The 26416-nt window shown below is 38.8% G+C and overlaps 2 protein-coding genes, 1 long non-coding RNA gene and 2 pseudogenes across 5 annotated transcripts in view; all 5 read right to left on the bottom strand.

The window, feature by feature from the left end:
* Window positions 1-1429: 1429 nt before the first annotated feature.
* LOC146474701 (uncharacterized) lies at window positions 1430-6748 on the bottom strand (annotated as a pseudogene). The gene is made up of 6 exons (XR_014866130.1): window positions 6697-6748; window positions 6162-6284; window positions 5586-5997; window positions 4934-5165; window positions 4726-4825; window positions 1430-3916 (listed from the first exon to the last, which is right to left on the bottom strand). The product of XR_014866130.1 is annotated as an uncharacterized LOC146474701 (transcript).
* A 540-nt stretch (window positions 6749-7288) lies between these two features.
* The window catches only part of LOC146474696 (uncharacterized), a 47573-nt pseudogene continuing 28445 nt past the window's right edge, over window positions 7289-26416 (bottom strand). Inside the window, exons 23-24 of the transcript XR_014866129.1 lie at window positions 18826-18948; window positions 7289-7588 (exon numbers count right to left, since the gene is read on the bottom strand). The product of XR_014866129.1 is annotated as an uncharacterized LOC146474696 (transcript). The remainder of the gene's footprint in view (window positions 7589-18825; window positions 18949-26416) is intronic.
* On the bottom strand, window positions 8106-13721 carry LOC146474700 (uncharacterized). Its single transcript, XR_014866056.1, has 2 exons — window positions 13595-13721; window positions 8106-10372 (listed from the first exon to the last, which is right to left on the bottom strand). It is a non-coding gene; the product is annotated as an uncharacterized LOC146474700 (long non-coding RNA).
* On the bottom strand, window positions 19006-22064 carry LOC146474699 (uncharacterized). The gene is made up of 4 exons (XM_085116816.1): window positions 21961-22064; window positions 19901-20151; window positions 19633-19747; window positions 19006-19157 (listed from the first exon to the last, which is right to left on the bottom strand). The coding sequence occupies exons 1-4, from the start codon at window positions 22034-22036 to the stop codon at window positions 19006-19008; spliced, it is 594 nt and encodes a 197-aa protein (XP_084972942.1). The 5' UTR covers window positions 22037-22064.
* LOC146474698 (uncharacterized) lies at window positions 22777-26092 on the bottom strand. The gene has a single exon (XM_085116461.1). The coding sequence runs from the start codon at window positions 26000-26002 to the stop codon at window positions 22976-22978; it is 3027 nt and encodes a 1008-aa protein (XP_084972587.1). The 5' UTR covers window positions 26003-26092; the 3' UTR covers window positions 22777-22975.

The following is a 26416-nucleotide window of genomic DNA, read 5'->3' as shown; positions in this document are numbered from 1 at the left end:
TAAATATATGAAACATATATTTTGAACTGCGGATGAAAGATCAAAAAGAAGAAAGAACCTCACAGTTAGTACGCAACTTAAGCAGTTGCGAAAAGAAAGCCTGAAAAAAATTCAGGCATGAACGGGATTCGAGCCCATGACCTCAGCGATGCCGGTTCTTCTATTCGAAAACAAATTTTTATTTACAATTCATCAAATATTTACAGAGCAAAAGCGTTACAATTATAAAAGCATTCGCTAAAATTATGTTCAAATCATAAACATAAAGATGATAGAATTTATGAGCGGATGTCTGTAAATATCAACCAGAGGTGTGCAATGGCGAAAAATTCAAAATTCTCAAAAAAATTAACAACATAGCCCACGGTAAACTATTGCAAGAAATACATGTTTTACTTCGATCCGATAATTATTTTTGATGTGAGGCTATGATCTTGAATTCACCCCTCCTGAACCGGGTTTTCGGTGTCTGACACCACATGTTGCGAAGACCTTGTTTTAAAATTCAAACCAATTTTGGTCCAAACGAAAAACATCCAGTCTGATAAAGTACATAATTATGGACATCATGAATGGTATCTTACTCATCTGAAGTGAAAATTAAATATTTAGGAGATTTTTCAATATTTACAATTTTTTAAGCGATTTCTCGTGATGCCAAATTGACAAATTTGCGAGGCTAAAATCATCAACTGGTACATGGCGTTGAGGATAAAGATTTACACCACGTGAAAGAGCATCATTTCTCCATAGGGTTTTCAGCTGATGGCATGGCGCGCGCAGTGGTTCTTATCGAAATGCGATTTTCTCTCTGTTGTGAATACCAGATGACTCAAAGCTAACAAGCTGTAACTAGCAAAGACTACACTGTGTTTTACTGTCACTTTTTGTACAAAATTACAACTTCGCAAACTCAGGGGTTTTTCAGTGTCTGGACAGCTTTGATTCTAATTTTCTTTAATTTCCTTCAGTGAAATTTTCCCAAATTTTCGCATGATGTAGAGTATGTTTAAAACAAACTTTTACTGATGAAAAAAGCAGGGGTCACAAAGGCAGTTTCATTAATATTTGCAAATTTGTGTATTTTTGCGATATTTTAAAGATCTTACAATTTTTCATGATAAACAGACAGAAAATTGAACGGGAAAGTTACTACATCTGTACCAAATTTGACGAAATTTCACCGAAGGAAATTCGAGAAATCCCACAAAAAAGTTCCATTCTTTCTCTCCCAGAGGAATGACGTCATCAGAATAGGAATTCGCCAAGATCGCTATTTGAGCATGCGCGAACTTTCAAAAGATTTCGATTGTTGATTTTTGTTGTTTTGAAATCGAAAGATGTTTTCGATTAAAAGCGCAGCTATGTTTTCCGTTGAAAAATATTGATATTTTGAGCTAAAAGTCAATTGAGAATATACCTTAATCAGTCATGTAGCAGAATTCGTGTAAAGTTTGTCGAAATGTTTCACAATTGCGGAGACTACTCTGGCTGTGCGGGTCACTCTTGGTGTCGAAGAGCGAATGGACAATGGCGGCTTCATCAGAATGCACACAAGCCCTTTTCTTCCATATTGTCGATGTAAATTCATCAGATCCTCGTATCTAAGACCACTGCCAGCAATTTTCTCGGTGATGTTTTGTTTCACAGGGGCATCGTCGCGACCTGGATCGTATAGCTTCCCTCGAAACGAGAGGAGTCGCTTGTGGCGCTCGTCAAGGTACTTCATGTCGTCCAAGGAATCGTCGACAGAGATGACTGAACTTCTGTTTACCACCAGTTCATCGGATAACGCCAGCCGTGGCGAGAACAAGATTTTGCGGAGAGCTATTACATCTGATAGGGCGTCATGGGCGTCGAACGGTCGTTTGGAACAAGTGTTCGTAAAGAGAAGATTGATTTGGCTTTGGATATTGTCCATCAGCGTTTTGAAGAGAACAGAGGGAAGGATGCTTGTCTTTGATTAGTGACTTGAATAGGATAAGAGTGCCTGCAAACCAGATGTCCATGGAAGCCAGCTCAGAGACGAAACTTTCTCCAACGTTTCGAAGAAGCACTGGAACATCAAATGTGGCGGCGTTGTGCCCTGCCAAGATTGTACAAACGGGTTTAGTAGTCTGTGCTGAAGCTGTGTTTTTGCTGGACTTCAGGAACGTTAAGACCTTCGCGAATGCCTCTGACAATGTTAAAGTTGTGACTGCTTGATTTTCTTTGCAAAGTACCCTGTTACCATTCAGCGTTTTCACAGTAAGTTTGTTTACCTTTGACGCGTAAGAATCGATGTCTCTGTTCGGTAAAACGTATGACGAAAATTGTTTTCCTGATCTATCCACAGCAGCAAGTTGGCAAAGTTCCGCTGATTTCCCCGTTGAGGTTGTCTCGGTATCGAACAAAACAAAGTTGTAGAAACTACTGTTATCTAATTTTTTCTTTTCAATCAGCGGCCTAAGAGTGATTTAGGAACTGAATTTTCATATTCTTGTTGTTGCTGTTTTGTGATGTTGGATAGTTCAGTTGTTGATAATTCGGAATAGTTTACTTGTGCTTGTGCTGTCTCGGCGGAGAGATTCAGTCCAATGCCACTTTCATACGTTTTTTTCCTTCTTTGGCCTCTTTTTTGGAGGTGTCCGAAATTTTTTTCTTGTTTAACTGAGATGGACGTCGCTTGAACTCAACTGTTGATTTTCTTGATTTGTCAAGTTCCCTTTTTGTGAGTCCATTTTCTTGTTGAATTCTTGACAGAAAGATCCTGGCTCAATATTAAGGGATTCAAGAGTTTGTGACGCATAGTTATAACCTAAATTTGTTTGTGCAACGCCACAGGACACTCTAAAGTCATTGCTCTCGCTTCCCCCATAGTAGCGAATTTTGGGGTTTTTCAAACCCACCACACTGTTCAGAGCCTCGTTGCGCTGTGAGTTAGCTGCATGGACCAGTTTCGTAATCACAGTATCTGTACTGTATTCATCAAACAGAGATGTTAGAGTCGGTCGAAGGTTGTCTCCATGGAGATCCTTGCCATAGGGGAGATCTCTGTGACTGTAATTAGCAGGGTCTTTCTTGTATCCACACCATGTTTCATTACAACCATCATGGTCACCAAATGCATGAGGCACAATGTTTTTTATTGCAGCTTTCATGTTTGTTTGATCACCCTTGTTTTGTGCGATAGAATATGTGAAACACTTCACCAGGTAATTGATGACTTTCTGAGAGACAATTGAGCTGTTTGCAAATTTACTGTGTTGACTGAGATTGTAGAGCCGTTTGGTGAGGGACCTTTTTATGTGAACAGTGTCACTCCACTTTTCTACACCATAGGGCACGTTTTGTTTGATGGCGCATTCCGTCGTTGAATCATCATCCCTGGTATAAGTGGACAATTTTACATTTGAATTAGTTACGTTGTTGAAAAGTTCTACTGCAGGCTGAGGCTCCATAGACTTGGACGAGCCTATGTGGCTCTGCCTGCAGTCATGCTGTTTTGCTGTTTTGCCTGTTTTTTTAGCCACTTCGCAAGTGCGACAAGTTTTGTTTTTTGTTGTGTTATCTAAAACTTTGCCACTTGATTGACTCATGACATACCCAGTTGAAGAATTGTATCCTTGCCCCCGCCTTTGCCACCCCATGTCATAAGAGCAACTGATTGGCACTAAGTTGTTTTCATCAGCTTCATTTCCATTTTCAAGTGCTTTCTCTCTTTCAAGACGTAAGAATTGTTGGCAACTATTTTTGACCAACAACTCTGCCGCCTTTCCTGCCTCCCTTTCTCGAGCTTTAAAAGTAGAGGCATTCATTGCTGGAATGTTCAGTGTAGACAGCACATTGTTTAAATGAGTGGCGCCCAATCCTGCATGAAGAGACCCAAGGGCGGCTCTAGTGTTGACATCACAAGTGAGGGTCCAGATCTGTGTTGCTGTGATGTGTTTACTTTGTATACATTAGTGCAGTTGCTGCATCTGACACTCAGCTGACTAGCCTAACCATGGCGTTGTTCACCAATTGTATTGACGAGAGACAAACGACCTAAAATATTGTAAAGTGCACTGTAAATAACTTTATTAATCGCAAATTGTATTTTCTATCAAATTGATAGAAAATTTTTTTATTTTTGTGTGTAAGAATTTCAGTGACTTTTGTTTGAAGAAATGTTGAACATTGCTACTTTGATGTGACATGTGCATTAACATCAGTATTCAAATTTTTTTTCTCAAACTCAGAATGAATGTAATAACACCTATAAGGGTGGAGGCTGGTGTATTTAGATATACAACATTTAAAGTCAGAAAGTTTGCTGCCATATTTACTTTTCACTATTAAAAGAATGAGGCCACAATGTTTCTCTTAGAAGATTAAATTTTTGTTTTAGCCACTGTAAATATAATTCCAACAAACCTAATAGTTATAGAATTTGCACTATAGAAATTCATTTTTTCGCTTTACATGTATTGAACAAAGCCAATGAAGAGTACCCCATTAATTTGACATTTTGAATGGGAGTGGATGTAAGGATGTATTTCAATGATTCGTCTGTATTACTTTAAAATTAAATATATCTTGAAGACCTTTGGGTGTGTAGACAAAGTTGTAATTCCAGTGACAGCAATATTTTGTAGTGAATTTCCTTTGTACACTGTAGTACATGTCGGTAAAATAAAATAAAAAAATGACTGAAAATGTTTCAATTGTTGAGTAAATGTTACATTAAAAATAGGAATTATTTACCACAGTGACAAAAGGAGCATTCTTCAAGACCCTGTAGCAGAATGTTCATATCCACCACTCTTGAGCCTTGTGGTTTTTCTGACTCTATCTGAGATGCATTCTGTTGAACCAGGAAGTCCGTGAATAGAGGCATGCGAAAATGCGAAAACTTTAATCCCCCGATCGCGAGGATGCAATAGTATTTTGTAAGGAAGATGCTTTTACTAACCTCAATTGATCTTGTAACTCGCTTCCTTAGTGGTTCGTTTTCCTTGATCTCATCGACGAATTCAAGCTTCCTTTTGGCACTCCAGTTTTTATAGCCTTCGCGCAATTTCCCCAACTTTCTGTCCTTTTTTCCCCCAACGATCGTTCCTATTTTTCGGAAGCGTCCAGACGCGTCGCGGGCTTTGTTTTGGGCTACAGGTGTTAACATTTGCGGACTTCCACTATCCTCCTTACTGAGAAGCACAGATTCCATTTATTGAACGAGCGTATGTTTTGTACGTGAGATTTCCAAGCTTATTTATGGCAAATCCCAAACTCGCATCGAGCCGCCATGTTTGTTTTGATTTGGAAACATTTTTAAAGCTCGCGCAATTTCGTACCCAGTGCTCGCGCGGCCAATTTACCCTATAGAGCCACCTTAACATCAACCACACATTGTTTCTGTTCGGGGGCACATATGCGGACGAAGTGCAGAACATTGCCTGGGGGATGGGATGGATAATTATTTAAAGAAAAAAAAACGCGGATAAACAATTAATGTTACTCGAGCAAACTTAGCAACCAGTAGTTTTACGGTCTATAAAGATTACGCCTACGTTTGCGTAAGTTGCATATTAACTCTATCAATAACACTTAAGAATTTTTTTTCTTACTTGTGTAATGCCATTGAGTCGCCAGCTGTACCACTGAATCCTCCAATAGAAAGCCGGTATTTATCCACCTCGTCTGCTACCTTAAAAGTAGAATACTCTGCATATCTAATGTTCCCATCAAAGTCCTCCATATCTACTCTAAGCTTTACATCATCGGAAGCCGTCAAACGGTGACTATTGTCGTTTCCGAGCCAGAACTCGCCACCAAGATTTCCAAATCCGTGTTTATAGGACACCCAGTCGAGATAAAAATCAACCGAGCCGTTCATACGTCTCTGAAGAACAGTCCAGCCGCCGCCTTCCGTGGTCATATCACAGAACACTTGGATTGAGTCGCCGCCATCTGGGTTGATAGTGTAAACGCCAGTGGAATTTGCCCCATTTTGATGAAGAAAGAAACAGCTTTTTATACCTGGAGAAAGAGATAATGTAGCAAGAGGCTCTTTTTACTTTTTATATTACGTCTGAATAAGATTTATTTTAGACAAGCTTAAAACACCATAACAACCAAACGCTGATCATTTCACATTGCTCTTTAACAGGGCAGCAGCTGTAAGCTATTCCAAGTATTCCTACCTTGGCAAGCAATCCCGTCTCCACTGAATCCTTCTTTGCACGAGCAGATGTAAGATCCTTCAGTATTGTTACACGTAGCGTTCAGGTGACACACATTAGTGTCCTGTTTGCATTCGTTTAGGTCTTAAAGAAAGTGATAAAAATGATTCAAATCGCAAACTAATTGTATGGTTATTTAAGCTGTTTTCACCAGGCTGTGAGAAATCTGTCCGTACGGACTTTAGACGTTCATACTGAACTTTTATTCCAATTGATAACATATCGGGAACAATGCTCACGAAATTTGATGTTACCATGGTAATCATTTAAAATAGCGAGCTTTTTTTCTTTACTATTCATTCTTATATAATTATAGTGTTCTTTAATGACTTTTTCGGTAATTTTTGATTTTTGGACGCTTTTCAAACATTCATAGATGGCCACCGTTTGGAATGATGTGGACGCTGTAGAACCCAGAGGGGAATAAAACTGTCAAAACTTGGGCTCAAAAATGACAAGTGTAAGCATTTGCTCCAGTGTTACGCCGTGTAAACACCAGATGTGAGAACCAACGTTATAACAGCGGTGTCAAGCTCAGCCAGTGTCATAGCTTAGACAACCGCAGCGTTACAGAGTGCGAGGGGGGGGGGGGGGGGGGGGGGCTAAGACCAAAATATTCGATACGCCGTCTTTTTATATGCTTTGAAAACCGCTTAGTGAACGTGAAAACTGCACAAATGATAATTTTAAGGTGCTTGGCAAAAACAACGACAAATACAATAAAATATGTTTCTTGCATGGGACACTCCAGATCAAATTGCGGAATTTTACAGCTTGACTTTGAACTTTACTTGATCTTAACACGATGACACGTTGATTGGAACTCAAAAGTTTTCCTGAGCACGTTCGACAAAAATGCTAGCTATCACAAACGATAATAGATTTCTTTTTTTTTTTTTTTACATAGATCATACGTAGGCAACTATTTCCGTAGCAAAAACCATAAATACTATAAGATAATAACGCAAAAGAAACTACAATGGAACCGAGAGGAAATATAAAACCATAAAATATTTGGCAGCAACAAGGCCTAACAAGCCCAAAACATCTGCCCATCATTGCCACTGGCCTTAGTTCGATTCCCGGAAGTTACGCCATACTTGGGTTGAGTTTGTTGTTGATTCTCGTCCTTGCTCCTAAGGTTTTTTTTCCTGATTCACTGGTTTTCCCCTCTCTGCAATTTTCGTTTCAACCATTCCTTTGCATTTTACATAAGTCGACATCTAGACAATATGTTATCGGTGAAATTTCGATTTATTTCTAACCTTGGCATGTAATCCCATCCCCAAAATATCCTCCTTTACACGAGCAGATGTAAGACCCTTCAGTGTTGTTGCACGTGGCGTTCACGTGACAGGGATTATTTGCCAGCTTGCATTCGTCTAAATCTATGACATAAAAGAAATGAAACGATTGGCTATAAATATTTAACTTTGATTATTAGTTTAGCGAAAGGGATATTGCATGAGATGAATTTGTTCCGGACAATCATTCCCAACAGTAATCGATCGTGTGTGACCACCCAAGTAGTCACAGGGCAATGCGAGATCCATATTAAAAAATATACCGCAAAGGGGGCGGGGGGGGTTTTGAATTTAGCAGCAAAACAGCGCAAGTCGAAACACTAAGCTAACAGCTTAAAACAGCTTATCCTAACAGTCCATTGACTAATATTCAGGAGAGAGGCTTGTTATCAAAGAAATTTTAGAGTTTGTGATAAGGGGCGTTTTTCTTCGGAATTTTACAGTAAATTTTATAACTAACACGTAATTTTTTAAGTTCGCATTTTCTGAAGTAAGGCTAATTTGGTCACTACCACAGTCTTTCAAGTGTTTCTTTGCCACCGTCACGTACATTGGCTTATCTATGCACCTCACAATCTATCCTTTACCAAAACAACTGGCACATTCAACAAGGTAAAGTTTAATAAGAAGATACAGACATACACGTTTGTTTGAATTACAACTAAGTACTGAAAACAACCTGCATATATCACATTTTACATTACCACATGATTTTATCATTTGACTGACAAGTCTATGGAAATTTCTATAGACACGCTTGTATATAAAAATAATAATGTCTCTTCGATTTTACCATAAAACCGGTAGATCTATGGAAATTTCTATAGACACGCCTGGATGAAAATAATTGTCTCTTACATTTTACCACCACAGGTAGATCTATAGAAATTTCTATAGACACGCTTGGATAAAAATGATTGTTTCTCTTACATTTTCCCACCACACTGGTAGATCTATGGAAATTTCTATAGACACGTTTGGAAAAAAATAGAGGATGTCCATTAGGTTTTTTCCATAACACTGGTAGATCTATAGAAATTTCTATAGACACGCTTGGAAAAAAAATAATTGTGTCTCTTACATTTTACCACCACACTGGTAAGTCTATAGAAATTTCTATAGACACGCTTGGATAAAAATAATTGTGTCTCTTAAATTTTACCACCACTCTGGTAGATCTATGGAAATTTCTATACACACGCTTGGAAAAAAATATTAAGTCTCTTACATTTCACCACCACACTGGTAGGTCTATAGAAATTTCTATAGAAACGTTTGGAAAAAAAAATAGAGGATTTCTATTAGATTTTCCCATAACACTGGTAGATCTATAGAAATTTCTACAGACACGCTTGGGGAAAAATTATTAAGTCTGTTACATTTTACCACCACACTGGTAGATCTATAGAAATTTCTATAGACACGCTTGGACAAAAATAATTGCGTCTCTTAAATTTTACCACCACTCTGGTAGATCTATGGAAATTTCTATAGACACGCTTGGAAAAAATTTTCAAGTCTCTTACATTTTACCACCACACTGGTAGATCTATAGAAATTTCTATAGACACGCTTGAAAAAAAAAATAATTGTGTCTCTTACATTTTTCCACCCCACTGGTAGGTCTATAGAAATTTCTATAGACACGTTTAGAAAAAATTATTAAGTCTCTTACATTTTACCACCACACTGGTAGATATATAGAAATTTCTATAGACACGCTTGGAAAAAAATAATTGTGTCTCTTACATTTTACCACCACACTTGGAAAAAAATAATTGTGTCTCTTACATTTTACCACCACACTGGTAGGTCTATAGAAATTTCTATAGACACGTTTGGATAAAAATAATTGTGTCTCTTACATTTTACCACCACACTGGTAGATCTATAGAAATTTCTATAAACACGCTTTGATAAAAATAATTGTGTCTCTTACATTTTACCACCGCACTGGTAGGTCTATAGAAATTTCTATAGACACGCTTGGAAAAAAATAATTGTGTCTCTTACATTTTACCACCACACTGGTAGGTCTATAGAAATTTCTAAAGACACGCTTGGAAAAAAATAATTGTGTCTCTTACATTTTACCACCACACTGGTAGGTCTATAGAAATTTCTATAGACACGCTTGGATAAAAATAATTGTGTCTCTTACATTTTACCCATGCTAGATCTTTGGAAATTTCTATAGACACGCTTGGAAAAAAATAATTGTGTCTCTTACATTTCGCCACTACACTGGTAGATCTATAGAAATTTCTATAGACACGCTTGGGAAAAAAATAATTGTCTCTTACATTTTACCACCACACTGGTAGATCTATAGAAATTTCTATAGACAGGCTTGGAAAAAATGATTGTGGCTCTTACATTTTACCACCACACTGTTAGATCTATAGAAATTTCTATAAACACGCTTGGATAAAAATAATTGTGTCTCTTACATTTTACCACCACACTGGTAGGTCTATAGAAATTTCTATAGACACGCTTGGAAAAAATAATTGTCTCTTACATTTTACCCATGCTAGATCTATGGAAATTTCTATAGACACGCTTGGAAAAAATAATTGTCTCTTACATTTTACCACCACATTGGTAGATCTATAGAAATTTGTATAGTACCTCTTTTGAAGGGAAAATCTAAGCAAAGGAGAACGTTTCATTTTTACTGACAGTGTAAACATATTATGTCCAACCTCTAAACAGCTGCTCTAGACGTTGTACATCAGTTGAACGTTTTGTTCAACTATTCTTTTCATTCTTCCGGACTTCTTTTTTACGGAACGATGTCAAGAGTGTCTGATTTCACCACTGACCTTCTTTGGATGATGGGGCACTGGAACTGATTACCCTCCATTTCTTAAAAAAAAATTGATATAACGTGTTAAAACCTTTAAAACCAACACTGTGTCTGGATGTTCGGTAACTCGACATGATTTTAAAATACTCCGTGTCCGGCAGTGTAATATTTCTCAATTTCAGGTCGATTGCTATCTTTGTTCTGGTTTGCGATTCAGAAAACGAACGTCCTTGGCGGCCGATCATTCTGCGAGCTTGGACATGCTATGAAATCACTTGACACAACAAATGGAGGACTGTAATCAACAACGTCTTCGCGATCCAAACAAAGATAGCATTGGATAAATCGACTATTTCGCGTAAATCGATTTATAAGCATTTGATTTTTCAAGGCGACAATAGCGTTTGTGACCGATTAAGACTGGGGTGGAGTCTGCGTTTTTCCCGCCGAAATAAAAACCTTTAGGTTTTCGCCGGCGACAGCAACGTCTTGATCACTTGAAAGCAAAACCGAAAGGCCTGAAAAAGGAACTCATTTATAAGCATTCTAGAATTGCTGTTAAACTTGGTTATGTAAACAATGTCGTTTCTGATTCTTTATGACGCTTATCAATCTAAAAATCCATATTTTAACCACCATCAACGCGACCCGTTCAATCTCGATGACATCTATTCAGCCGAATGTATTAAAAGCAGAGTTTCGAGTTGAATTTTCGTCCACATTGTCCCATCGTTCCCTAACTACTCTCTTATCTTTGTGGCGAGTCTAGATTTGACTCAAATTCCACGCATTCCTTCGGCTGACGCTTCCTTTCTTGAAGGAAATTACATCGCTGACAATCATTTCTCTGAGCATCAACAGTCGTGCTGGTCGGTCCACCCCATCGGCGCTCTATATAAATAAAGAATAAAACAGGAGTGAGGAAACAGTACATGTTGCTGACGCACATTCGAGTGCTGATTTCAGTGCTGAGCTTTCTTCATTCTTGCAAAGCCGAGAGTTCAATAAAATTGCAGCCAGCTGCTTGACTCCACCGAGCTTTTCTGCTCAACATCATTTCACTTTGTGATGGTTACTCAAAGCCACACCAGCTACTCACCTAGAAACTCATATATCTTCTTAAAGATAGGATTTATCTAGGTATTTTACCAGATTTTGCGTAAACTTACTCGCGAATGAACTTACTTTTATGCAAGCTGTTTGCCTTCGCTCGCGCCCAGCGTGCCATTGCCGTAAACCTGAAAGTAAGACGAACAGTTTTAACACACTGATTATTTAGCGTAAAAGCAATATTAAATTTTAATTTCATGTTGCATAGTTTGTGTTTACAGTCGAACCAGGTCAAGCGTACCCCCCTATATTCTATTAATGAATCTATTATTTGAAAATTGAACGCGTTAGTCGTTTCAAGTATTCAAATCAAAATTCGATTTTTGATTGGATTATACGAACAATGCATGAAACAAGAAAACCAGAAAGCCCGCCGGAAAACCCCCCTCATCATATTCAAAGGGGAAATTCTTGATTTATATAATAGTATTTTCCAAAAACCAGATTTCTCGTGACTTGCAGCAGTCAACGCGTACTGTCAGAAAGAAAATTCGCCATTTTCAACCGCGCATGGTGTATTAAAGTGGGTCCTGTCGGGTAAGTTTAAACTCACTAATGATCACTAAATGGACATTTTACGTTTATGCACTGGCGTTTATTCCGTTAGTTATTCAAAAAAAAAAAAAAGGATTGGAAGCGTTTTATCGTAATAAGCGGTTCTCTTTTTGAGGTATATGCCAATCAATTTAGCGAAAAGTATGCGAACTCACAGTGAAAGATGTTGATTTCAGTTGACCCTCGACAATGGCTATGACCTTCGGCACATGTGTTTCGCTATTCTTCGCGGTATAATGAACAGTCTGGTAAAATATTTACCATACTTTTTCATGCTACAAGGTGGGTAATGCTATACATGAAAGATAAATTGGAATTTTTCAGCCCGACTCAGTTGTAAGCGCTTGACTTTGTGCTCTTGCCATGACCGAATTTGCATAATGAACATGTCAACAACATGCGGGAACAGTTTGAACGAACGAGCTGTTTCAAATGTACTGTAGTTTGAATTTTACAGGCTATTGCTTTTACTGTTAGCGCGGATCAATGTTCAAATTAAAACCAATAAGAGTCGAATTTTAATTTGGGCATTGATCCGCGCTAACAATGAATGAATGAATGCATTCTTTGAAACAATTAATGGGTTCAATTTCAGAATAATCAATCCATTAATAGAGTCTAGGGGGGTACGCTTGACCTGCTTCGACTGTAAGCTTTCGAAAACGAAATAATTGAGAAATGGAAGATAGTTACTCAACTTATTCATCTTCGACGCAGTTACTGTATGAAAGAAATAAATGTACTCACGTTTTGTAGACAACGTGAACCTTGCTGTTCTCACGTCCGCGCGGAGAGAGGACGGCTGCCAGTCAAAATGTAAAACGTCTACCGCAAGTAAAACGGACTTCCCGTGGCCGTAGCCGTCGCAAATCTGAGTTGCCAGAGGTCCCTATATTAGACTGCCGGACACGGAGTATTTTGAAAATCCTGTCTGGTAGTCCCCGACTAAACAGTTAAATAATTTTCAAGTCTGATGATGCCGAGATTTGCATAGAGTGCGGAGCGGTCAGAGAAATTGACACAACAAATCAGTGACGACTGTAATCGACAACTTCTTAGCGATGGAAACAAAGATGGCTTTGTATCACAATTACTCAACTATTTTGCGTAAATAGACCCGAAACTGAGAAATTATCGGACTGCCGGACAAGGAGTGTTTTGAAAATCCTGTCCAGCAGTTACGGGCGCAAACACGCAAATAATTTCCAAACCAGATGATGCTGAGATTTGCATAGAGTGCGGAGCGGTGAGAGAAATCGATCCAACAAATCAAGGACTGTAATCGACAATTTCTTAGCAATGCGAGCAATGATGCCTTTGTGTAAATCGTCTATTTCGCGTACATAGACCCGAAATTGAGAAATTATCGGACTTCTGGACACGGAGTAATTGAAAATCCTGTTCAGCTACCGAACATCTAGACACAGTGTAAAACCAAAGCGGAATGTAAACAGGCACAAGACTAAACTGCTTAGTGTCCAGCTTAGTCTCCGGTACAGTTAATTCATTTCAACCTGGGATTTCATCAAAGCATTTAGAATCTGTTTGAAGCTATTTAAAAAAAATGGCAAACGCAACTGAATATTCTTTCCAACTTCAAAAGAAAATGTACATACCAGAGGAGGCATAGCCATTTTGCCCGCTCGCAACGTATTCTTGAATCTGAAGGCTGCTGTCGGTGTGGTATCGTAGACTTTTGTCAACGTACACGACGGCTCCATGCTTGTACCCATATCTGCCCATCTATCTTCAAATAATCGCCTTCTCTCGCTTTCGCTTTTTCGTTGAATTCCATACTAAGGGAAACTTCAATTTGAAATAGTTGAGACGATGTTAACGCGGGTCAAAACCCCGGGTTCAAAACTTAACGGCCACGCAAAAGTGAATGAATGGCTTTTGTAATAGCGCAATCTGACCGCATTAATGTAACGTTAACAACGAGTTCTTTGTGTAAGTTTATGAGTCACGCAAGGTTCTGTGACATTTGTTTTGTCTCTTAGTTTCAAACAAAAGGATAATAGCTGTGCCAAACCGGAGAAGAGCACTATACCTAATCAAGTGAAATAACTGGTGGGCCCTAAGATCTTTTGAGGCAATTTGGAGAGTTTGTATGCAAGCTACGTGACTCTACATCGATCACGTGCTTTGACACACAACCGTAATCTTGACCGGTTGTTCGTGCGGTTTAAAATAATCTTCTCGTCTTTCAGTTAAAATTATTCTAACCCGGCTCGACTTAGTTTTATATTCTCCGTTTTGGTGTTGACTCCATTCGAAAAAAAGGCAGGAAAGTTTCAAGTTGTTCTATGGAAAAGCTGCTGCGCTAAAAGTATTGCCTCGATGAGACTGCAGACAACTATAAACATTTGGGGCGCGCGGCATTTATCATAGCTGATGACAAAGTGCTGTTACAGTTAGTCTTGCGCTGGCCTTTCACGCCGAACTCAAGGTAATTATAAAGTTTCTTTTCATTATATAAACGTACTCTATCTTGCAAAGGTAGCACTTGTAAATCGCAACTTGATGTACCCAAGTGATAGAGAAAATTTCACAAGTCAATTTTTGTTAATTTGTGTTTCGTGGGTTTACCGAGGCCGTTATTACTTGCCATTCAAATCGCGCGCACAAGGTTTTATATTAATTTCCTGCTTCTGACATGGTTGTGATATTTCTATGCCATCCTCAGTTCTAAGCTGAGACAAACCCTTCAGATGAACTCTCGCCGTCAATTCAGTTTGTTTGAAGGGGACATAATCCCGACATAATGTATCGTCCTTGGCTTTGTTGCATGGCCAAACATTTGAAAACGTGTTGACCGTGTTGTCGTATCGCCTCTCATATGCAAGACACAAAAGCCACTTCAGCCATAACCACGCTCAAGCTGGTTTTGCTTTAGCACAGGAGATTTAGCGGTTTGGATTTACCTGTTTTTATTGCTCAATTGCTGAATATTCTTTTTCAGGCTTACCGTAACTGTTCCTTCAGAGAAGTATTCGTCTTCGCCGACCTCATTACGAAGTGATGTGACTACATCTATCTAGTAGTATCTGCTAATGATCTAAATCTCTTTTACCTGACGTGTAAAAAGGCTAGGAGATATATAAGGCCGGTGTCAGAAACCCGTAAATGGGAAGATAACTGATATTTTTATAACTGGATCCTGCGGACTCGTCGAAGCAACGGTCCGAATTTGGGACCCCTGGACTTATGGAGGCCTTATGTTTTTGAAAGCAGATGTTTCGATTCACTCGGAGGAAATTCAGTCTACTTCTGAGCAAACAGAGTAATCATTTCTGTCGTTTAAAGCCGATCATGTTTAGAATAAGAGCAAACGATAAGAATCACTCTCATTTGGAATAAAAGGGCGATTATTGCAGTTCCGTGAAAACTGCGCCTTTCATTTTGGGCCAATTTTCCACTTCTTTCCGAGTTAACTTGACTGACTGCTATGTGCAAAACTAGTATTCCGACGTCCTCTAAGAAATAAGACATTTTCAGAGTATATACCATTGCTACACTGGATTTATTCAGAGAATATCTGGATCAATATTGTCCACGCAACTCGGCTGAACATGGAAATTTCTATAGACTCTCTTTAGCAAAGAATACCTTAGTGTTTATTGCTCACGAAACTCGGCTGTACATGGAAATTTCTGTAGACTTCCTTTAGCAAAGAATATCTTGGTGTTGGGCAGTATTGTCCACGAAACTCGGCTGTACATAGAAATTTCTATAGACTCTCTTTAGCAAAGAATATCTTATTATATTATCCACGAAACTCGGCTGTACATAGAAATTTCTATAGACGTCCTTTCGCAAAGAATATCTTGGTGTTGGGCAGTATTGTCCACAAAACTCGGCTGTACATAGAAATTTCTATAGACTCTCTTTAGCAGAGAATATCTTATTATATTGTCCACGAAACTCGGCTGTACATGGAAATTTCTATAGACTTCCTTTAGCAAAGAATATCTTAGTGTTGGGCAGTATTGTCCACGAAACTCGGCTGTACATAGAAATTTCTATAGACTCTCTTTAGCAGAGAATATCTTATTATATTATCCACGAAACTCGGCTGTACATAGAAATTTCTATAGACTCTCTTTAGCAAAGAATATGTTAGTGTTTATTGCCCACGAAACTCGGCTGTACATAGAAATTTCTATAGACTCTCTTTAGCAAATACTATCTTAGTGTTTATTGCCCACGAAACTCGGCTGTACATAGAAATTTCTATAGACTTCCTTTAGCAAAGAATATCTTAGTGTTTATTGCCCACGTAACTCGGCTGTACATAGAAATTTCTATAGACTCTCTTTAGCAAAGAATATCTTAGTGTTTATTGCTCACGTAACTCGGCTGTACATAGAAATTTCTATAGACTCTCTTTAGCAAAGAATATCTTAGTGTTTATTGCCCACGAAACTCGACTGTTCATGGAAATTTCTATAGACTTCCTTTAGCAAAGAATATCTTAGTGTTTATTGCTCACGTAACTCGGCTGTACATAGAAATTTCTATAGACTCTCTTTAGCAAAGAATATCTTAGTGTTTATTGCTCACGTAACTCGGCTGTACATAGAAATTTCTATAGACTCTCTTTAGCAAAGAATATCTTAGTGTTTATTGCTCACGTAACTCGGCTGTACATAGAAATTTCTATAGACTCTCTTTAGCAAAGAATATCTTAGTGTTTATTGCCCACGAAACTCGACTGTTCATGGAAATTTCTATAGACTCTCTTTAGCAAAGAATATCTTAGTGTTTATTGCCCACGAAACTCGACTGTTCATGGAAATTTCTATAGACTTCCTTTAGCAAAGAATATCTTAGTGTTGGGCAGTATTGTCCACGAAACTCGGCTGTACATAGAAATTTCTATAGACTCTCTTTAGCAGAGAATATCTTATTATATTATCCACGAAACTCGGCTGTACATAGAAATTTCTATAGACTCTCTTTAGCAAAGAATATGTTAGTGTTTATTGCCCACGAAACTCGGCTGTACATAGAAATTTCTATAGACTCTCTTTAGCAAATACTATCTTAGTGTTTATTGCCCACGAAACTCGGCTGTACATAGAAATTTCTATAGACTTCCTTTAGCAAAGAATATCTTAGTGTTTATTGCCCACGTAACTCGGCTGTACATAGAAATTTCTATAGACTCTCTTTAGCAAAGAATATCTTAGTGTTTATTGCTCACGTAACTCGGCTGTACATAGAAATTTCTATAGACTCTCTTTAGCAAAGAATATCTTAGTGTTTATTGCCCACGAAACTCGACTGTTCATGGAAATTTCTATAGACTTCCTTTAGCAAAGAATATCTTAGTGTTTATTGCTCACGTAACTCGGCTGTACATAGAAATTTCTATAGACTCTCTTTAGCAAAGAATATCTTAGTGTTTATTGCTCACGTAACTCGGCTGTACATAGAAATTTCTATAGACTCTCTTTAGCAAAGAATATCTTAGTGTTTATTGCTCACGTAACTCGGCTGTACATAGAAATTTCTATAGACTCTCTTTAGCAAAGAATATCTTAGTGTTTATTGCCCACGAAACTCGACTGTTCATGGAAATTTCTATAGACTCTCTTTAGCAAAGAATATCTTAGTGTTTATTGCCCACGAAACTCGACTGTTCATGGAAATTTCTATAGACTTCCTTTAGCAAAGAATATCTTAGTGTTGGGCAGTATTGTCCACGAGACTCGGCTGTACATAGAAATTTCTATAGACTCTCTTTAGCAAAGAATATCTTAATGTTTATTGTCCACGGAACTTGGCTGTACATAGAAATTTCTATAGACTCTCTTTAGCAAAGAATATCTTAATGTTTATTGCCCACGTAACTCGGCTGTACATAGAAATTTCTATAGACTCTCTTTAGCAAAGAATATCTTAGTGTATATTGCCCACGAAACTCGACTGTACATAGAAATTTCTATAGACTTCCTTTAGCAAAGAATATGTTAGTCTATATAATTCACGCAACTTGGCTGTACATGGAAATTTCTGTAGACTCTTTTAAGGAGAAAATATCAGTATTTAGAAAGAACAAGTAATTTTTTATTATATTTAACGTTTTTTTGCGTAACAAACTATTCCTGTGTTACAGTTGGTGTATTGCTTTTCATTTTACTTAGCTGTTTACCAACAGCAGTTAGAAAGGTCCGCGCTGTTGTTCTAACAATATAGCTGTTAAAAGATACTTAGATGAATACTACTGAAAAACGTTTGAAATAAACTCAGTCAAACAAACAAGGTTGTGGTCAATTGTATAGGAGTAACAGCTGATGGGGTTTTGGAACTCAGTTCAATAGACATGATATACTAGCCTTTGATATATTTTTTCCATCTTGTTGGAAAACGTGCTTATACCACAGTTCCCTTTTTTCCAAATTACTTACTTCAGAAAATGCGTACTTAAAAAATTACGTGTTAACTCTTCTGAGTAATTCGATATTTACATTTATTTGTAAGCATTAATCCTGGTCCTGTGAAGTTTTAAGTAATTTGACAGTTTGAACTCGTCGTGTTATCCTATGTCAATTCGTCTAAGTTAGTTTGAGATAAAGAAAATTGAAATCCCTGAGACGATAGGCCCTAAATGTTATAAGGTATATGCTACGTGGAAAAGCGTATTGGATGCAATGACTAAACGACTGAGATTTGCTCACGTCGAGCTGCCCAGAAAAACGCCTTTCCGGAGGTTGGTTACATGTGCAAAGAGCTATGGGAGATTCACTGCGAACAAACTAAGCATAGATTTTGTCTGAGTCATTCGACATTTAAATTTATTTGCCTGTTACTGGTATTCTTTGAAGTAATTTTATGCTCTAACCTTGACATGAAATCCCAACTCCAACGTATCCTTCTCTGCAGGAGCAGAAATAAGACCCATCGGTGTTGTTGCATGTGGCGTTCACGTGACAGCCACTATTTGCCAGTTCGCATTCGTCTTTGTCTGTCCGAAAACGGAAATCAAAATCCTGAACGTTAGCTAATTAAATGGAGATCTAAATTAGATTGATGACATCTTTACAATCTTACCTTGACATGTTATCCCATTTCCAGTGAATCCTTCGTTACACGAGCAGGTGTAAGATCCTTCAGTATTGATACACGTGGCGTTCACGTGACATGCATCATCTGCCGCTTTGCATTCGTCTACATCTGCGCAAATATCAAATACGTTTCAACGTAGGTAACGCCCTGTTATAACTTACAAGCTAACAAATTAAACGCGATCTAACAGAGCTGCCAGAAGGTAGGCAACACAATCATGGACGACTTCTTGTTTACGCTTATGGAAAGGTTTCTGTCGGTTATTTGTTCACCGTAATTCAAAGCTTGTTGCCAGTGGTTAAGTGTGAGTTAATGTCAAGCTTCATCACTGCATATTGACTTTAACGAAGAGTCTTTTGATATTGTTGAACTAAACGCTGCAGGTACTGACAGTGCCGTCCATGTTGGGAACTGACGTTATTCGCGAAGCAATGGGAATTCAGTCATTCGTCCTCCACTTTAGAGAGCGCACGTAATATTTCACCCGGATTTTTCACAGCTTAAAATTCCACCGATAAGATAATCTGTCTTGTCAGTCGATTGTTCTTGAGAAAAAAGAGGGAAATGGGGTGTTAGCACTTACCTGTTTCACATTTGCTCCCAGTATATCCTGGGAAGCATAAGCAAATGTGCTTGTCATGTTCAAAGTCCGAGTGGCAGCGGGCATGCACAGGGCATTGAGCTCTCGCACACGGATTCTGTTGTCAATAAAATAGGAAAGTATGAGACTCCATCACCTGTAACTTGAGTTATGGTTCTAAATCCAAGCTTATCACGAGATAATGTCGACGTAAAAAGGCCTAAGCTTTGTTATAAACGTTATGCGGTGTTATCAATATCAGCTTCCATACCTTGGTTCCTCGGTAAACAAATCCTTGTTTAGCAGTCCAGTCCAACGGATCTCGCTTAGCATCGGAGTCGCTTAGCTCACACACATGTCCGCCACCTTCCTTTGGACCAAAGTTGTATGACTCGCACTTGACTTGTAGAAAACACTTTATCTCACAAACGTCTGCTGACGTTACGGTCGTGGTACTTATCACGTGATTTGTTAATGCCTTGTTTGTAACTGGACTTTCAAAGATCTTTGTTATGCAACGTTCTGCTGAATAAAATTACAAAATTACACTACACCCCTACACCCCCGCTTTTTAGTCTAATCTTTTATAAACAGCTCATCTGCGATCTGATGCGTGAGGGATTCCGTTTTTGAAAAATGATGTGGTGGTATTTAGCATCTTTACATCCGATGATTTGTGACAAGATTGGTCATTCATGCTGTAATTAAATGGCATTTTTTAAACTCAGAGAAAATCAGGACAGTGTTAGTGCACAAAACGACAAAGATTATACAACAATGCCACCGACTTGCAACGTTTTCTTATTAGTTGTTCACTGTCTTAGCGGCTTCAAAAAATATGACTAACCCGGTATGGAATATTTATGATTTCTAATTATCGTGTAAAACACACCAGTGCGAGTCGAAAATCTAAAAATTTATGCATAAGTTTTCTCATGTGGTCATACGTGTTAAAATTTAAAAAGCAATAGAGGATTTGGGTTTATTAACGCCTGATTGTTCTATTTAGATATAAAAGCCACTGTTTACTTATGTAAACCATGCGCATTCAATTCTTGCCTCAAGGAAAGCAAGTCGATACCAACGAACAATTCTACATGATGTGGAGTCATTTTGATGTACATAAGTTTACAAGAAATGTGCAGGCTTTTCAAAAATTTCGCTGTTAGCAAAAACTGTTGGCAAAGTTGTTAGGACAGCTGTTAGCAAATCGAACAAGCAGTCAGTCTAAAAAATATTCGATTGCAATCACGCCTGGAAATCTACTTTACTCGTTCAAAGAACCGCTCGAGCATTTCCATCACCTGCTCTCCACAAAAACAGTTTTCTTTTACTGAGAATCGCGATGTTCCCCGAGGTCTAGCGAAGCATCGACTTTCGAGGTAACACAACAATTTCTACTCTTAGTAATAAATGAGTAACCATCGTAGTTATGTACGCCTGTGCAAAGCAAGCCTGAATAAATTCAGGCTCGAACGGCTTGATTTTCTTTCAGGTTTTCTTTTCGCAGCTGCTTAATTTGCGTGCGTAACTGCGGTGGTCACTAATTGATTGATTCTTTCATTCGCAGTGTAAATATGCGAATTCTACTTTCTCGAAGGGTCAGTTGTTAAGAAATGCAGATAATGCTTTCCTCGGGTGTTGAACTTATCGTGACAAAATCATGTGTCGTTTGTTATCACCCAACCGAGTTAGTTTTTTTCCCTGCTTCTTTTTTTGGTTTGTTTGTTTGCTTTTTTTTCAAATAAATCTTCTTGATTTTTTCCCTTTGGATTCCCTTGTCTCCGATGTTTTTAAACGTATTCGGTTATTACTTTTTTTCTTAGAATGCCTTCAGTCCAGGGCTGATTGTGATTTGAAGATTCACTTTTCAAGTCTTTAGTAGATGTAAAATTCAGTAGTCCTAATTAATAATTAATTGAGGCTCTTACACTGCGTAATATTAATCTATTTCTTTCCTATCTCCGTTATTTTTTTTTTGGCCAACCGAACAACTTTTGGTATTACCTAGGCTCTAATAACCATTTGTATTCAGTAATTCATTTGTTTTCAAGCGGCCGAGACAAAAAGCAGATATAGACTAACCACAAATTGTTGATATTAAATGAGGTTTCTCAGTTTCAAGTAAATCATGTTTTGACCAACAAATGTCATCTTCAGTACATTACAATTTGCACTCTCACGTACCTATGGCGAGAATGATAGGTGCTAACTTTAACGTTGACTGACTAGTTCCCTCTCAGTTTAATTTAATGGCAATCTAAAAGTTTGATCGACTGAATTGAAAAGAAGTAATTTAAAGGGTGCTAGGAAAAGAGTTAATATACGTACCTCCTGAAACACCATTGCAAAACTGATTTTTAGCGATAACAGCAATTACAAAACAGAAGAACTGAAAACCAGCCATAGAAGGACTTTCATGCGCGTCGAAAACTCCGCATTCCTTATTAGTTCACTTGCGATAAAATTGACCCGAACTGTGTTGAAATGTTAATCATGATGAACACTGTTTTTTTTTTTTTTTTCAAATTAGACATTTGACCAATTGTTTTCGTTACAGCTGCTGCCCGCGGCTTGCGTTTGGTCTGTTATAGAGTTAATTTACTTGTTGATCAAAATAATAATCTCAGCTTCAAACATGCATACTAATAGTATCACAAACTGAAGTTAAAGAGACGAAAACAAACGTTACATGTCTAAATAAATTCTTCAAAAGGTGTACAACACGTTGGCAGGGTTCTAGTTCATATTTCAAATTAGGGTGTTTTATCCGTACAACTCCTCTCTGTTCAATTATTAATGGTACTATATTCACTCTCCATCATTTCCATTTCATTGATTGCAACTAATAGTTATTTTTCTTGATCCTGTTTTTCTACGTTATCATGGCTTTATACACCGAAAAGCAAGAAAAAAATTTTGATGGGTGGGCAAGGAGTCTGAGTAGGGCAGTCATATGTGCTGCTTTTGCTGTATATATTCCTTTCTTGTCGAAAAGACCAGAGACAGCTGTCAGTTGTTTGTTCCGCTAATTTTAAAAGGACTTAAATGAACCGGTAAGGTTATAATAATAATAATAATAATAATAATAATAATTATTATTATTATTATTATTATTATTATTATTATTATTATTATTATTATATAAAAAAAGAGCTATTAAAAACCTATTCACATTTCTTTTCGATTAAAAAAAGATAATATTTTTAAGCAACAATGTTTTTGTAAAGAAAAAGAAAAAAAGAACAAATGTCATGAAGTTTTTAAAAAAAATTAAATTCGGCATTTTAAAATCGGTCTACTTGATAAAAAGAAAAAAAAAAAAAATAAACAAAATACGCATCTCTCAAATGGCCCCTTCTGCAATTTCAATGTCAATGTCCGCGTTCTTGATGTCACGTTGCATTCTTCGTAGTGTCCTAGAACCTCTAAGACAGACGAGTGCAGATGTTAATAGTGCAAATGAAATTCTGCTCCTGATCCATGACATGGTTTTAGCATATTGCTCCCCTTTCTTGATAACAATCAGCTCCGCTAATCGACTATGGTATCTCAAGCATTCATTGCCCATTCCGCCGGTTGTAGTGAAGACCAAAGGTGTAAATGTTCCATGCTCAATGTCGAGAACTCTCCTTGAGTACAGGCGCTTTTTCTCATTCTCATGCATACGATAGATCTGTTGCGGCTCCAGGTCCTTATACGATTCAGCATTGGGGTGGCAAACCCTTACATCAAAGAATGCCGATCGTCGTTGCTCCCAGAACCCACGTGCATGGATATCCAATCTCGCATCTTGTGCTTTGTTGGATCCTCTACTTAACTGTTCTCCAGAGATGTCTAGGAGAACTGGCTCAGTCTCAACGTCACTGCAAACTGTACTCAGGAGCTCAGCCTCCAGATCTCTGAGCTCATTGTGACGCTGAATGACGAAACCTCCTAGTTTACAGATCATGGAGTGGTCAACTGTAAAAACTTCCCCACATGCACATGTGGAAGGGATGTCATCTATTGGCCAGTCATAGCGTAGTTTAACAGCGTCGCGGAACTGCCTTTTATTGAGGTTAAAACCCAGATCTTTAAGAGGGAGGACTGTTAGCCACGCCGATGATCCTTTTTCCGCCGCCAGATTCAGTGCTCGCTTAGTCTTACATGGTGCCATCTCCTTAATACGCTCTGTTCTGTCTACGAGTTCCTTTGATCTTTCCCTTGTTACTGCCTGTTGTGCTGATTTTACGAGGGAATCTTCTGGTAGCTCATGTGACTGAGATACGATTTGTTCAACGAGGGGTGTTGTTACTTTGACTGAGAAAGCGTACTCGCGGCTTGCTTCAAGGCATGGGTTTCCAAAACCAAGACCACCTAGGCGGAGTGGCAGCGCTAGAATGGTCCTATCTAGCTGATTACACTTACGCTCAGTAATCGCAGGAATGAGCACCTGAGATATTGCATTCTCTAGTGGCTCTAGTAGATCCTGAATGTCGGGGAGAGTTCTTAAAAAATACGTCCACCGATGTTTCAAGCCAAAGGTGTAGGCTGCGTAGCACGGTTGTGGTTGAGATAGAGCAAATTCTGCTAACGTCGCTACTTCATTGACCCAATTGGACACCTTTTCGCTGACATATTCCTCTAAATACCCTCGGGAACCTATCACCGCCCCGAGATGTTTCTGCCCTTGCACTGTGACATTAATAGACGTTTCCTTGAAGGCTTCTCTGACACTTTCTTCCTTGGCTGGTTTTGCGATAATCCAGCATTTCTTGTCGTTTGGAAAGTACCCAAAATCTGGACCAAGGGTGCTAAGGACATCCCACCACTTCTTAATTTCTGTTGTAGAGCCCGCTCCAATGGCATCATCTGCAAACCAGCATTGCTTCACACTGGACGCTACTTGTAGGCTTGTAATTAGGGGCTGAATGCTCAAGGCATACAGACCCATAGCAAGGGGATCACCCTGTGTTGTTCCTTCTGCTGACACGATCTCTTTACCGCCAGTGATAAATAGCCGAGCTGGCTGTCTGTAGGTATTAATGGCGTAGGCTGCGATTACAGGGCATAGAACGCGGATGTTATGCAGTGCAGCTGCTCTGTTAAGGGCGTTGAATGCATTAGAAGCATCAACGAGAAGTACAGCATCCGTGTCATCTGCTTCAAATACAGCATGCATAGCGTGTATTGCCGCTTCGCTTCCAGATTTTTGTCCGGCACACAGCTGAAGTGAGCCGCTAGCCTCGACAACATCCTTTTTGGCGACCATCATTACGCACTTTCCACAGATTCTCCTTATTACCTCTCCGACTCCTATAGGTCTGACAGCGCCTTCGCCTTTATCCAGTGGAATCAGGCGGCTAGCCACCAGGGGCTCTATGGTCGTAGGGTCGATGTATTGTGTACATAGAGTCCTTATCATGGTTGCGATTGCCTCACATAGCCTCAAAGATGACTGTTTAAAGGACTTACAGGCGAGGATTCTTCTGAAAACCCCAGAGGGGCCTCCTGCTCCCTTTGTTCTCAAAGCAGCCTGCCTGACCATCTCACCATTAATTTCTAAGTACACTGATTCCGGAAACTCATCGTCGATCGGCCCGAAGAGTAACGAGCCGATTTTTGCTGGTTGTGGAATGGGATGTTCCTGTTTTAGCTGCGTCATGACCTCGTCTGTTAGCGCTAGCACACCACCGCTGGTCGTTTCATTCAGGAAGCGCAGCGCTGAGTTGATTTGGCCTTCGAGCACAAGCTTGGCAAAAACCTTAGATCTATCAGGCGGGTCAGATGCCTTGAGTTTCCCGATACGATGTTGAATAATTCTACCTTCGCGTAGTAGCTTGTTGATTTCACCTTGTCTCCAATGCGTAAGGCGCTTAGACAAGACCTCTTGGTGATCTTTTGCCTTGGACTTCGCGTTTGGTTTTTGAAGCCCTAAAGCAAGGAGCACAAAGGCTGCTTTGAGGCATATGTGCTGATTGTCGGAGCCGCTATTCCAGTTATTAATGTGGAATGTTATTTGATCAATAAAGTCTCTTCCTACTTTCCCATATGGCACAAGAAATACGTTCTTTCTCCACGTTGCAATCTCGTTATAGGCATCTGTTATGATCGATGTCGGTATAACAATTGCAGAACCATCACTTCGTTTTCCCCAGTTGATCATAGACGGTTTGTTAACAGTATTGTAGTCTGGAAGGCATCCCGGTCTACTTACATTGTTTTCACCTTGCTCTGTTTGCTCTTGGTCTCCTGGGATTTGAGAAATACTAGTTGTATGCAAATCTTTGCTTGATGTTGTTAGCAGATTAGCATATTGCGATTTTTGGATTTTTGATAGATTTTCACCTTTGCATTGGGCGGGTTCGAGATCCTCGGTTTGTGACAACATAGAGGCACCAACCTCTTCTGTTTCGTCTAGAAAAATGAAGAGTCGCCTCTAACACTTCTTTGTGAGGTTTCATCGGTTATCGCTGCTGCGTGGTCGCGAAGTAACCCCAAGTTCACGTATCCCACGTCATCCCATAGATCTTTCAAAATGCGCATATATCCTTTCTTGCGTCCGTTCTGATAACATGGCGGGTTGCTTGAGCTTTTTAAGCTTAAGGCTTTTTCCCTGCATTCTAGTAAGCCTTGGTTCATTTTGTCAGTCCATTTTAGCCTTCCTGGTTTTCCAGCGAGCGACCGACCTGCAGCCACCGCCTCCGCCATGCGAGAATCGTAGAGAATAATAATAATAATAATAATAACAATAATAATAATAATAATAATAATAATTATAATAAAAATAATAATTTTTTTCATT

The sequence above is a fragment of the Pavona decussata genome, unplaced genomic scaffold, assembly GCF_977016875.1.
Source record: "Pavona decussata unplaced genomic scaffold, jaPavDecu1.1 SCAFFOLD_87, whole genome shotgun sequence".
Lineage (NCBI taxonomy): Eukaryota > Metazoa > Cnidaria > Anthozoa > Scleractinia > Agariciidae > Pavona > Pavona decussata.
Note: the sequence above shows the minus strand (reverse complement) of the source record. Positions and strands in the feature narration are given on the sequence as shown.

What these genes read in the sequence shown, in the direction of transcription:
- LOC146474699 (XM_085116816.1), bottom strand. Translation starts at nt 22,036, where the DNA reads ATGGCTGGTTTTCAGTTCTTCTGTTTTGTAATTGCTGTTATCGCTAAA. An exon ending in TTGCAATGGTGTTTCAGGAG is followed by an intron (nt 20,152 to 21,960) that starts GTACGTATATTA and finishes TTTATTCAGCAG; the next exon opens with AACGTTGCATAACAAAGATC. An exon ending in TGGGAGCAAATGTGAAACAG is followed by an intron (nt 19,158 to 19,632) that starts GTAAGTGCTAAC and finishes ATATTTGCGCAG; the next exon opens with ATGTAGACGAATGCAAAGCG.
- LOC146474698 (XM_085116461.1), bottom strand. Translation starts at nt 26,002, where the DNA reads ATGTTGTCACAAACCGAGGATCTCGAACCCGCCCAATGCAAAGGTGAA.